General features: G+C 43.7%; 1 protein-coding gene across 7 annotated transcripts in view; it reads right to left on the reverse strand.

Annotated features, from left to right (window-relative positions):
- DIDO1 (death inducer-obliterator 1) overlaps positions 1-13431 on the reverse strand; it is a 294842-nt gene that overhangs the window by 186926 nt on the left and 94485 nt on the right. For all 7 annotated transcript variants that reach the window (XM_085619733.1, XM_085619735.1, XM_085619730.1 and 4 more), the window contains one exon: positions 3626-4562. In XM_085619733.1, the coding sequence (XP_085475859.1) occupies positions 3626-4562 (937 nt within the window). The remainder of the gene's footprint in view (positions 1-3625; positions 4563-13431) is intronic.

Here is a 13431-nt window from a genome sequence, read left to right on the forward strand (position 1 = left end):
GGGATATGGAAGTCAGGGCTGCCTTAAAGGCACGGTGCCAGTTTTTACCTGTACAGGGCTTTTTAGTCTCTATGGTATTATATTGCAATGCAGCCTGCAGGCTGGCAATGTGTTGTACATCTGTGTTTTTCCACAGTTTGCTCTCTTTATTTTTTGATTTCTCATGAGTGTTTACCTCATTAAAAAAAAAAAAAAAAAAAAAAAAAAAAGATTTAGGTGTATTGTTATACCTTTATATATATATTTATATGTATATATGTGTTATTGGATGTGTATATTTACATTGCCTAGCCTTTTATGGGAGCTGCATTTGCTTGGAAAAAATGATATATGTTTATACATATACAGAGCTGTATATATGTGTTTTTTGCATATATAATTTTATTATCTCCGGGGTCCCCGCACATGGGCGGGAATATTCAGTGCTTATGACTATTGATGAGGATCCCCTGGAAGAGAAGTTCGCTCTATAATTTTTATCTTTTTTTGTTTTTGTTGTTCCCTCACCTTGCCATCTGGGTTACCGTAGGGTCGTAACGTGTGCCTTGTTTTAACTTGCAGGGAGCCAGACACAAGGTCGGTTTCTTCTGTTTATTTTGGGAACTCCCAGGGTAGACAGAGGCAATTTTTTAACAGGTACAAACCATCCGTTGCGAACGGTTGTAGAAGATGGAGCTTCCTGAACTGAGACGTGCTTACGTCATAAATGCTCGCAAGACAAAACTATATGAAATATTGTATAGCAAATGTTTTCTAATGCAATGTGCTCTGACACTTCTGATTGTTTTAATAACTCTGGTAGGCGGAATCATTTTTGGTATTCCATTGATCTTTGCACCTGTTACATCTACAGTAACTCCCCATGTTTCTGTTTCTCCGACTGTTTCTCTTCGTTCTTTCCATCCTTTTCCTGCCCATGAGCAAGCTCGACGCTCCGAGTTTATAAATAACACTTTCATTCAGCTCTTGCACCAACATCAACTAGTCGTTAACACAACAAACTGCTGGGTGTGTGGCTTGATACCACATACCATGGACAAGGGTATCCCTTATCTGGTTCTGCCCTTTAGTTATAATGGATCATTCTGGGCATTTCAGACCATGTTCGCCTATGCCCTAGAGACCTATCCCCCACGTTCCACTAGGTATAACTCCGCTAATAGAGCCTTGGTAAAGGGAATTACTGACATGGTTAGAGACGTCAATAACACTCCGTTTATTCCCAAGGATGAATTGCGAGTTTACATGGGTTGGAACGTTACGGAATATGGCATTACTTTGGGTGAGAACAAACGTAAAAGCTCGACTCCGATCTGGGTCGTACCCCACCAAGGTCAGGTCTGTTTGCAAGGATATGGGAGGAATCCGAAAGCTCGACTAGGGAAGAGCGACTGTACCGAAACATACGTTTTCCCGTCACAGTCTTCCCCTGCATTTTTAGCTGCTAAGGGCACCTATTTTGTTTGCCAAGACAGAGCATATACATGGCTGCCTGCTGACTTTCCAGGCTCATGTTATATCGCTCAACTGTTGCATCCGACATACACTGCTGCACCGGATTATCACAAAACTAGAGTTGTGAGTGGTGTTTTCAATAAGGAAGATACGGCTGGCCAAGAGGCAGGAGACTTCTTCAAAGGTTTCCTTCCGTTCTGGGGGCCTATGGCCAACAGCAGAAACTTACGTCAACTAACACGGGTAGTTGAATCCACTATTACCGAAACTGCGGGTGCCCTTAGTAACCTGACAGCTGAGCTTCAAGCGGATCGCCTCATGACGTTACAGAATCGTATGGTCCTTGATGTATTACTTGCAGATCGAGGTGGGGTATGTAAGATGATCCAATCGAGTTGCTGTGTTTTTATCCCAGATAATGCGCCAACAGTATATAAGGCTATTTCTAAGTTACACAAAATCTGACTCTATTCATGTAGAGGAAGGTAACTGGTCACTAATGGGATGGTTCTGGAGCCTGTTATCTGCATGGGGATGGAAGGTTCTGATAGTCACTGGTGTTGCATTGGTATTTTTATTCTCATGCTGTCTCATTGTTCAGTGTGGTCCTGCCTTGTGTGGCCTTTGTGTTTCAACATGCGTAAGAAGACCACCTGTTTTTGAAGATACGCCACGATATAGAATAATGATCCAACAACATATCAGCGACCTGATGAACATAGAGATGGACTCTGATATAGAGTGAGCTATTGCCTATGTAAGGGCAAAAGGACGGTCTGAGGTTCTGTAGCGATCCGAACCCGTGTATTCGGTATCGTAGTACTGGCACGATTTTAGTACCAATGAACCGTAAATGATTCATTATATGCATGACAGTGTTTTCGCTGCGCAACGAGCATGAATTCACTGAGAAATAGGGCATACTGTTGCTAAATCATGACATCCATTTTAGATACGGCATCCATTTTGTTTCTTGCCCTCACATAGTCAATGGACGAGCGATGACCCCGGCAGAATCACCTCGTTAAGGACACGTAAGCTCAAACCCCGAGAAAAGCTGACGCTGCGTGACCAGGCAGAATCAAGCTGCCTCCCCTGCCTGAGGCCAATCCTGCTATACTGGTTCTCGTGTCCATTGTCCCGATTGAGAGGCCGAATACAGTAGCCATGCCCGTTTACGATCCATAAACACCTCTTATCCTACTTTTCTATCCCTTGCACCTGGCTCTGCTCCTCTCCTTCTGGGCTTTTACAATGGGGAGGATACGATTTTTATGATAGGGAGGATCGGGCAAAGAATGGAAAACTGACAAAGACTTGATCGAATACCGAAAACCTACGACTAATTATTGTTTGATGTATGTTTATTGTCTGTTTTAGATACCGGGTTGGGCATGAGAAATATTCGTGTAATGTTGCCTAAAGACATATTTCGTGTATTTAAGGAGCAACCCACTTCTTGCAATTTGAACAGTCTCGTAGATTCTGCCTCTGTGTGGTTCCTATGACTTCTGTGTCCCTGCAGTAAATAAACCTTGGTCTTTGACGCCACCATCGAGAAGCCCGTGTCTGTTTATTTGTGCACCAAGGTAGGAAGGAACTCAGGGGTCTTTGGGTGTTGTTTCCCTGACACCTCTGGACTCTAAAAAGTCCAGAACCTCAGGACTACCAGCCAATAACGGCCCACTCCCTTAATAAAGGCCAGTAAAGCCTGCTAGGTCGGGCTGTAAGGCTATATTAGAACATTGGAATGTTGGGAGCACCACTGAGGACAATGGAGGGTTCTGGGCTTCTAGTAAAAGCACTGAGCTCCAACATTCCAATGTTTGTCATTCACGAACAAAGGCCTCAGAAAGCCAGAGGGGATTTGAATCCACTCAGGCTCTGAGGCTTTTGTTTTAGTTGTTAGAACATTCTGCCCTGTACCAGAGGAGTGTTCTAATAGCCTGCCATAGTTGGACTATACTGGCAGTTAAAATCCCGACCCTGTGTTAAAGGCCCTCATCTTGGGCCTTTAATGCTATAGCAGGCCTTTAATGTCAAGTATAGCCTGCTATGGCAGGTTATAATAGAAAGCATCTGCATTTTACCTGCTGAACCACCAGCGAAATACAAAACAATACTTACATATGCATTTCTGAGTAGTATTAAAAAAGCAGCTGGAGCTTACCTTTTATTATGAGGCTGACGACAGATGCAGTATAAAACACTTTCGTCAGAATTGTTCAATTCTTGTCCAGGTTTTTGAGCCTCTTGGTTGCTTTGGTCTATTGGCTTCGGAAAATCTACAACTTCTTCCTTTACCCGAATAGACCGTGTAGGTTCCTGAGCGACTGACATTTGACAGCTAAGTTTACGCTCTGGTGTGTCAGGAGGCTCCACCTTAATGGCAGGAAGCTCCACCTTAACAGGGAGTGCTATGTCAAAATTAGGGGGCTCAATCTGATCTTTAGGTGGCTCCAACTCAATAGGTGTAGGCTCCTCCTTAATAGGTTTTTCTCCTTGTACAACAACCGTTTCCACAGCAACCGTTTCAGTCTGTCGCTTACGAAGCCTGTTTTGAAGCTCTTTCAATGTCAGTGCATCACTATCCGAACTACTGTCATCATCGTCTCCTTTTAAATCAGTAGCAGCTATTGCCATGGTTTCCTCAGTATAATCTGCATCATTTCTCAGACACTCAGATTTAATTTCAGCCACACTCTCTACACTACCTTCTGAGGCAGTCTCAACATCTGTAACAGGGCAAGATGTTTCACTTGTATCCTCGAGGGCAGAAGGAGCACTTTTCCTTATACGATTACGCCTTACAGCAGTCATAAATTCTTCCACCCTTTCAGTCCTTTTGGGTTGCCTACCACTTCGCCGGAGTGACTGGTTTGAAGTGGATTGCTGCTCTTTCAGCTGTTGAAGCTGCTGATGTACTTTCTGCATCTGCTGTTGCTGTATATGTGCTGTAGCTTCCATTTCAGCGTCTCCAGCCCCTTCTCTTTTAGCAATGGTCGTCCTTCGAAATCCCCAAGTCTTCTTGAATTCTTTGCTTGTGGGGCGAACAGCTTTCAGTGAGTCGTCATCGTTTTGATCCCCTTTATCATCAGATACTGTGACTAAGACAAGAAGAAATACAGTAAAACACGGGGCATGAAAAGGTCCGGCAAAAATCAGTACTTTCTTTACAACATTTTTAATATTTGCATCCATGCAGAAATGCAGCCAAACTTTAAGAACCAGGTACTTGGAAGAAACATTTAGCCAGGCCTCACAATATTTTCTTCCGGTAACAAAATATGATTTCTGAAAAGAACTAGAAGCCATTACAATATAGGATTGTTTATGCAAATTGAAACACCAGAACACCTCAGACCTTAGGAGCTGCATTTTCGAAAACGAAACCAATCCCTCTGTAAGATCCAATCACTAGTAGACAATTTAAAATCCGTTCACAGACACCACCTTTTTCACAGCGGACATGAAATTCTCTAACAAGAGGTTTGAAAAAGGTTACTTACATTCGCAATTGCCATTACAGGAATCATGTTCAAATTCATAAACAATTAATTTTTGTGTTTGTACAGTATCCTGAAACACTTTGAGACATAGAATTAGGTAACCTAAAGGATGAATAGGTTACTTTTTACTGTACTGGTTCTTTACAATTCTCTGCTTCTGGTTTCCTGTTAATTTATGGCAGGGTCATAAATGGTCTCTACAGTGGTTAACGCAAAACTTTCAAAGCAAGTACCTGAACGTATCTATCTCTGCAAGCTTCTGAAATGGCTATTGGCAAAGTCAATAGGTCTGAGGTTGGCTTTCAGTTTTTTGGCTTTGTACACGCTTTTTTGTCGGTCATGTTAGTACAAAATTTTATTACTGGCACAGCTGCTTGACACTAACCAATATAAAAATAAATAGCCAGAGGGAAAAATATTTCACTGTTAAATTACACATTACCATAGTAGTCCAAGTCAATCAAAGGAACTACTTGTGCGGATCTGTTTGACAAAAAGCGGAATACAATCACTCCCAATGAAGTTAGTCAATGGTAGAAGTGAGCCGATCCATTTTGATCTCCAAAATAACACTCCATTTTGAATCCCGCCTTTAAATCATCACAAACCTCATTTTACTATTTCTCCTTTATCCTATTCAATCAAGCTAACAGACTTGCATGTCCACTGCTCAAATAACAATTTATATTTCCCTATACTAATCCACCACTAATCCTTTGGGTTCCGGAGTAGTGTGCTACTCACCAAAAAGCAATTTAACGCCGCCATCGGCAGGGGTAGAAAGAGCTATATGAATAAAATTACAATTTACTCTTGCTGTACGCTGCAGTGGGCAGTGTGAATCCCACATTAAACCAAAGGATGAAGTGAGTTGCTGAAAGCCCCTCAGTAGATTAAATATGTAATTTTATTAACGCCAGACCAAAAAAGGGAGCTAAACACTGCATTTTAATGAGGGGTAAGCATAGGGCCCTGATAAAGGGTAATGGGCTTACAGACTAGATTAAGGAAACCATATTAAAGCTAACATTATCTCCACTTTGACGTCCTGCTCAAGTTCTTATTCTTAACTTGTGGGTAGAATTATGAACAAAAAATAGGCCACAACTAAAAGGTAAACAATCACAAAGTAATCGCACCAGAGGGTGCATTGGCAGAATGCATGAATAGTGCCACATGAATCATTCATCTCTAACAGATGCATACCTCGAGAATGCGGCCACCGTAGAACTTTTGGAGTGCACCTGTACCGTAGAATGCCTCCTTTATGCCCTGCTCTTTTCTGAACAAGCTTCCAGGGTGTGAAGGTGGCGAGTTGGGGAGGAACTTAAGGGCACGGCAAAGCCACCTCTAACATTCTGTAATACCCACAGTGCTCTCCAGCTGGGGAGAAAAGGGTGTATTCTTCCTCAAACCAACCAGAAGCAATCTATTTAAAGTCTGCTGTCTCTGTTGGATTGAACGGTTTAGTTCCTATTGGTGTTACATCTGCAACATCAAAAGGATTAAGTAAGCTGCAGGAGTACAGGTTAAGACCTGCACTGTATGCATGCTAGCCCCCTAGAATAGCCCCAGGTTTTGTGTGTTGTTGGTAATTTTTGCAAAGCTGCCAAACTACTCCTACAGGTAAGTAACCATTTTGTTTTGCAGTGTGAATCTTTTCTGGATTCACATTCTGTGCCATTGTGGTGGCTGGGCTGGAAAAAGAGGTTGAGCTTGTAAACAGATGCTTCACTATTCTATAGGAAACATTTGCTTCTCGGTTCACCTGTACGTCACTGCAGTAGTGTTTTGTGAACGTGTTTATTGACAACCATGTGGCTGCCATATGGGTTATTAAAACTTTGGCCAGGAAGACTATTGTAGTTCCCTTCTTTCTTGCCTACTGTGCTCTTGGCATGATCGCTCCTTTTATGCCAGCTCTCTTATGACAATTAAATCGTCTGAGTTACCAACCTTGCAATGGTGTTCTTGGTGACCGGTTCTCCTTTGCTATGGTCTGCAATGACAAGAACTGTTGATTCCCCTTTTTGATTGACTTTGTTCTCTCCAAGTAAAACATTACTGCCTCACGGGTGTCCAGCACGTGCAATACTTTTTCTGATTTAGGCTTTGAAAAATACTATCTGAATAGCTCGATTGATATGGAGGTGAGAAGTTACCTTCGAAAGGAAGCGTGGGTAGATCTTCTTAACTAGGTCCATGGTTATTTGCATGTAAAGCTCCTGTATGGCTGGTGCTTGTAGTTCGCTTACTCTGCAGTGACATAATGGCAACTAGAAATGCAGTTTTAAGCCTGATTAATTTCAAGGTGGCGCTATGGAGTGGTTTGAATGGATCTACATCAGTTGTGTCAGAACCAAGTCAAGGTACCATGTGGCCGTAAACACACTCCTTGGTGGTACTATCCTTTTTACTCCCTCCAAAAACCTTTTGATGACTGGTGCAGTGAAGAAGCTTCTTCCTATGCATCCCCTAGTGTAGGCCACCAATGCTGCTAGATGTACTTTTAGAGACGTAGAAGTTCGCTTACACATCAGTTAGGGAAAACACTGGATGACTGCAGTTATGTGTCCTGACGCTTTCTCTGGTAGTCCAAGATGACCGCATTTTCATTCTTCAGGAGCCATGTCGTGCTTAGTTCTGGGTGAAGTGCCATACCTCCTTGCATTGAAAGCAGGTCTTGAAACACTGGCAGTCTCTGTATGTTGTGCAATTTCCATCAGATCCAAGAACCAAGTTTGTCTTGCCCACTGGGGCAAAATGAGCATCCTTGATTGCATCATGCACGTTGCTCATCATTGATAGTAGCGGGATGGGGGGGGGGGGGGGCACACACAAGTGTAACCAAATGTTTGACCAATCCATCAACATCACATTCCATAGGGGGTGGAGAATTGTCGGCTTTCGTGTCGGAGTCCTCACTGTCAAGAAATTGACACTTCCGATAACAGAGCTTCTTGCATTCTGTCAGGGCAACTTCTTTGCTTGCACTCTATTTATTTTTGCACCCAGGAAGAACTTATCCTGCTTTGGTGTGGGTGAAGACTTCTCAATTGTTTATGAACCACTGTGGAGCGTGGTCATAACCTTTTATCCAGTTGCCATACTTGCGTGCGTAGCTTGCCCTCACCAGTCACTCGTCTTTTTAGAGGTATACTTGTATTCCCTTTCTTCTCAGGTGAGCAGCTACGGCTGACAAGCACTTTGTGAACACTCCGGGAGATGATTGTCGATTGGTAGCACTGAAATGATAGTGTGCTTTGTCTACTATGAAGCGCAGATACTTCTGGTGCCAGCGATTCATCAGATTGTGCAGATAGGCGTCCTTTAAGTCTATGATTGCCATGTAATTTCACTGCTGGAGTTGAGGAATTACCTCCTGTACAGTTGTCATTTTGTAATTTTGTGTTCTTGTGTATTTGTTTAGGAAGCGGAGGTCTAGCTTGGGCTGTAGCGACTGTCTAGTTTCTTTACCAGGAAGTAAATACGAGTAGATTTCATGGCTGACCCCCTTTCAGGGGCAACTTTTCTATTGCTTGTTTTTGTAGCAATTCTTTTACAGCTTGTCGAAGATAGGTTTTCTCTTTTCCTTTCCCATGTGGGCTGTATGCGTTGGGCCGGGCTTGGAGGGTGTTTTTCCAGCTCTCGGACTTAGTCTTCTTTGAGCCATGGGTGATGAGTGTCCACTCGTCTGAAGTGACCTCCCACCACTGCTGGACAAAGGCCCCTATTCTTCCGCCCATGAATGGTGTGTGGGTGGGACTTCTGATTGTGTGAATCATTTTCTTGCTGCTGCCGCCCCTCTTGATGGTGGTCCTTTGTGTCTCGCTCGCGAAAGGGCAGTCTATGGCAGATGGAACTGCCACTGCTTGCTGTGTGTAGTAAGGTTTGATGTGTTGCAATGGTCTGAACACCCCCCCCCCCCCCTTCCTGTTGGTCTTCTTGTGGGGGTGACTTCTCTTCTCTGCTACCCCCTTAACTGTAGAGGCCCCATCAATGTTGCCATGTTGCTGTCCTTTTTGGATTGTTGTAGCGTGTAGTCAGCTGTACTTCCAAACAGAAGTTCTCCATTGAAAGGGGTGCGGATGTGGACATAAACTTCATTCTTGAACCTTGAGATTCGCACTCAAGAGTGACTCCTTAAGGTTATTCCTGCCACTAGTTGTCTAGCTGCTTTAGAGTGCCGATTTGAAGCACACGTCAGCTATACCCTTTCCTTTCTCTACAGAGGCACTTGCCCTCTTTTGGTATTGTTCCTGTAGGTGCTTCATTAACTCTGGCATCTTCTCTCATAAGTTGATGGGCGCATCTGTTAAGCAGAGCGTTCAAGTTATCGACACCACTGTGATGTACCTCTCCTCAAACTTTTTCCCCCGACATTTCCATTCTTTTACTTTTCTGCCGGTGGTGAGCGATAAATTAACTCTTTTCCTGGCAGCGGCTACGATATGGAGTCCACCACCACACTGCCCCAAATGAATGCAGGGTCCTGCCAAGAATGCATTTCTTCTCGACAAGCGGGGTTGGGGGCCTGGTTCCTTGAACGCCTCTTCTCTGGTCTAAGATTCTTGGGACCAGAGGCTGGTATTGGATACATGTCCATGCCTTCCTCAGGTGACTGCATTAAGGATCTTGTCAATGCTGTTAGATGCCTTTGGACCCTTTAACATCATGGAACAGGCCCTGTGACTCTGGATCATCCCATTGTTGCAGCTCTGGGGTCATTTTGGGTTCCAGTACCCACCACATTCTCCCACCCTCCCCATCCTTGCCCATCACTAGTTTTAAAACATGTATTGGCAAAAAAGCATTGGCAAATATCTTTGACCAGTATAAAAACCATTCCCCAAATAACAGCCGTGTGGGTGCCTGGATGCAAACCTCTAGCATTTCTTTGTGGGGCTTAAAAAAATAAATATAATCTGCCTCTGGTGTGCCCCTACTTTTGGAACACCTTACACAACACTTGCTGTTTTAACCCCCCCATTTATGTGAACCAGTTGCTATTGTGCTTAACCTGTGTACTTCTTTCAAGGGTATGTACCTAATTGCAGACAGGTTTGATAGTGTATATGATATTGTTAGCCCTTGCATGCTGAGGTAATATGTTGTGTGGTCTGTTTGAATTTGAACCATCTTTCTCTATACTTGCGTTTGAAGGATTTAAGTTAGGAAGAACCCCTTGTTCCCACCTCCCTCTTCAAATTGGAGTTAAAAGGTGGGCCTGTTTCAAAGTCAATTGTTTGAGGAGCTCACTGCTCTGAAGAACTGACCACTTCCTCTTCATCTGCCCTGAAAGGGGTGGCCTGGGAACTGCCATGGTATTGGTTGCAATGTTCCTAGCTCCTCGTAACAAGACTGGTATTGAAGCTTGAAACTGGATTGCATTCAAGATCCATTGAGAAATCCCCATCTTGGAAAGATAGCTCTTTCTGGGCGCGTTGAAGGATACAAAAAGCTTTGACGATTTGCGAAAAGCTTTAGTTATTTGTAGATAACATTTTTGACAATGTTGAATATCCAGGGAATGAAGAGCTCTTTCCGCTGCAGTGTTTGGTAGATGGAAGAACATCTCATGGATCAGAGATTCATTCAAATGAGTCTGATGGCACTTTGGGGATAAACTTGGGATTAGTACGAAGGACTACTCTATCATCCCTAAACTGTAGGAACTTAAGGTCCACCTTATAAATGGGTTCAAAGGGATGTCTCACAAGTTTTGATACTACTATATTAGGATGCCAGAGAGGTGGCAGAGGCTTAACCAGAGGAAGAGTACGGAATAGGCCTCTCCTGAAGTGCTTTATGATTCTTTCCGACCATAACAATGGTCCTAAGGATGTCCTCCTAAACGAGATACTGCAGCTAGACGGACTTAAATTGATGCATGTACTAATCCAGATTTTGCCGATAGCAGAATGTAAGGCAGGATCTCAAGAGAATAAACATTAGAATACCGGCACCATATACAGAATCTCTTCAATTTCATCATGTACGTCTAATTCGTACTCTGTGCTCGGGAATTAGAAAACATGCCTGCATTCAGATGGGATTTCTAGATGTTGAAATTCAGTGTTCAGGAGCCATGCTGCTAAGCTAAGCGATTTGGGATCTGGATGTAGCACTTGTCCCTGCGACAGTCAGAAGAAATGGAATGGGATGAAGGAGAATATGTTGTGTCTCCGAAAGAAGAAGTTCTGTGAACCAATGCTTATGGGACCACGATAGGGCTATTAGGATCAACCTGCACGGCTCGGTCTTGATTTTCATGAGCAGTCATGGTAGGAAGGGAATCGGCGGAAAAGCGTAGGCAAACATGCCTGACCATGCCCTCAAAAATGAATTCTCCGGTATCCTGTTTGGTGAAACTAACTCACGAAGTACCGGCAGTAGTTCTTCTGAGCAGTCGCAAAGAGGTCCACTGTTGACCTGCTCCGGTATGCATCTGTTCTTGCCTTGTAGAGCTGCAGATCTACACACTTTTGCATAGATCGCCATCTGGTGTTTGGTCTGGATGTTTGCACTTGTTTTTGTCCTGGAAAGTCTTTGGAAGTCACGAGGTATGTGACTCCTCCTTAGGATCATATTGCGCATGGGCATCGGCTCCATCCTCAAGATTGTTTTTGAGGATGGAAAGGCTGGAGCTTTGTAAGAAGCATGAAGATGCCCTTGTAGAGTGTATCTAAATAAGATAATACTGGAACAGATAAAAGGAAGCCGGGGAGGCGGGTGGGCGTGTGTAGATCTGCAGCTCTACATGCCAAGAACAGATGCATACTGGTAAGTAGCATATTCCGTTCGAGGCACATGAGCTGCAGATTACACACTTTTGCATAGATTGTATAGCAGTCCCACGTCTAGCGGCGGCCACCATTATCTGTTGCAGTAGTCTGAAATAAGGTTTTGAGTACAGCTTGGCCCACACTGGCTTGTTTTTTCGTTTGCATATCTACACAGTAGTGTTTAGTGAACTTATGTGGTGTAGACCATGTAGTTGCTTTGCAGATATCATCTAATGGAATGTTGCCTCAGAATGCCATAGAAGCCCCTATTTTTCTTGTAGAGTGGGCTCTAGGAGGAACAGTTAAAGTGCGTTTTGCTTTGTGGTAGCAAATTTGTATGCATTTAACAATCCATCTAGCTATCCCGGACTTAGATATGGGATTGCCTGTGTGTGGTGGTGAGAAAGACAAAAAGTTGTTTGGTTTTCCGAAAAGGTTGTGTTCTTTCAATGTAATAAAGCAATGCTCTTTTAACGTATAAAGTACGAAGAGTTCTTTCTGCGACTGTGTGTGGTTGCGAGAAGAAAACGGGCAACTCCACAGATTAAGGGGGAAATTACATTAGGGAGGAATTTAGGATTAGTGCGGCGAACCACCATATTATAATGCATTTGTAAGAATGGTTCCTGAATAGTTAGGGCTTGTAGTTAACTAACACTTCTTAGAGAAGTTATGGCCACTAGGAAAGCAAATTTCCATGTTAAGAATTGTAGCTCACATTTATGTAGAGGTTCAAACGTAGGCCCCATCAGTCGTGTGAGCACGATATTTAAATTCCACACAGGTGAGGTTGGAACTCTGGGAGGAATTATGCTTTTGAGGCCTTCCATAAAGGCTTTGATGGCAGGCACTCTAAATAGCGATACAGGTTGTCTATTTTGTAGGTATGCTGCTATAGCAGCAAGGTGTAGCCGAATAGAGGTGTAGGCTAAGTTGCACCTTTGTAGGTGTAGTAGGTAGGTTATGATGCGTTTGATACACATCTAGGGGATTGATGATATTGTTATGGCAATATCACAAATAGTTTCCACTTGGCTGCATAGCAGGCTCTAGTGGTAGGGCGTCTAGCCTCCTTAATGACGTTCATACAGTCCAGAGGAAGGTTAAGGTAACCGAATTCTAAGATTTCAGGAGCCAGATCGCAAGGTTCAGCTGAGCTGGGTCTGGGTGTCTGATCTCTCCACGGTTCTGGGTTAAGAGGCGTGGTAAGAGGTGTAATCTTTGGTGCGGGACGACTGACCGTTCCAACAGTGTGGTGTACCACGGTTTTCTGTCCCAAGTTGGAGCAACTAGAATTAGAGTCAGTGAGTGTTGCTGTCGTTTGCGCACCACCAGTGGTATTAGTGGGAGAGGCGGAAAGGCGTACGCAAATCTGCCTGACCAGTTCATCCATATCGCATTGCCTTTGGATAATGGGTGTGGGTATCTGGCGGCGAAGCTTGGGCATTTGGCGTTTGTGGGTGGCGAAAAGGTCCATCTGTGGTTGCCCCTATATCTGAAAGTATGGTTGGAGAACTTGTGGATGGAGTTCCCACTCATGAATCTGTTGTGTTTGACGACTTAAAAGATCTGCTATGGTGTTTAGGACTCCTGGGACATGTTGGGTTAGGAGAAATATCTTCTGAGCTATAGCCCACCTCCATTTGTTTTGTGCTAGCTGGGAGAGCTGCAGAGAGTGTCCA

The sequence above is a fragment of the Triturus cristatus genome, chromosome 7 (assembly GCF_964204655.1).
Source record: "Triturus cristatus chromosome 7, aTriCri1.1, whole genome shotgun sequence".
Classification (NCBI taxonomy): domain Eukaryota; kingdom Metazoa; phylum Chordata; class Amphibia; order Caudata; family Salamandridae; genus Triturus; species Triturus cristatus.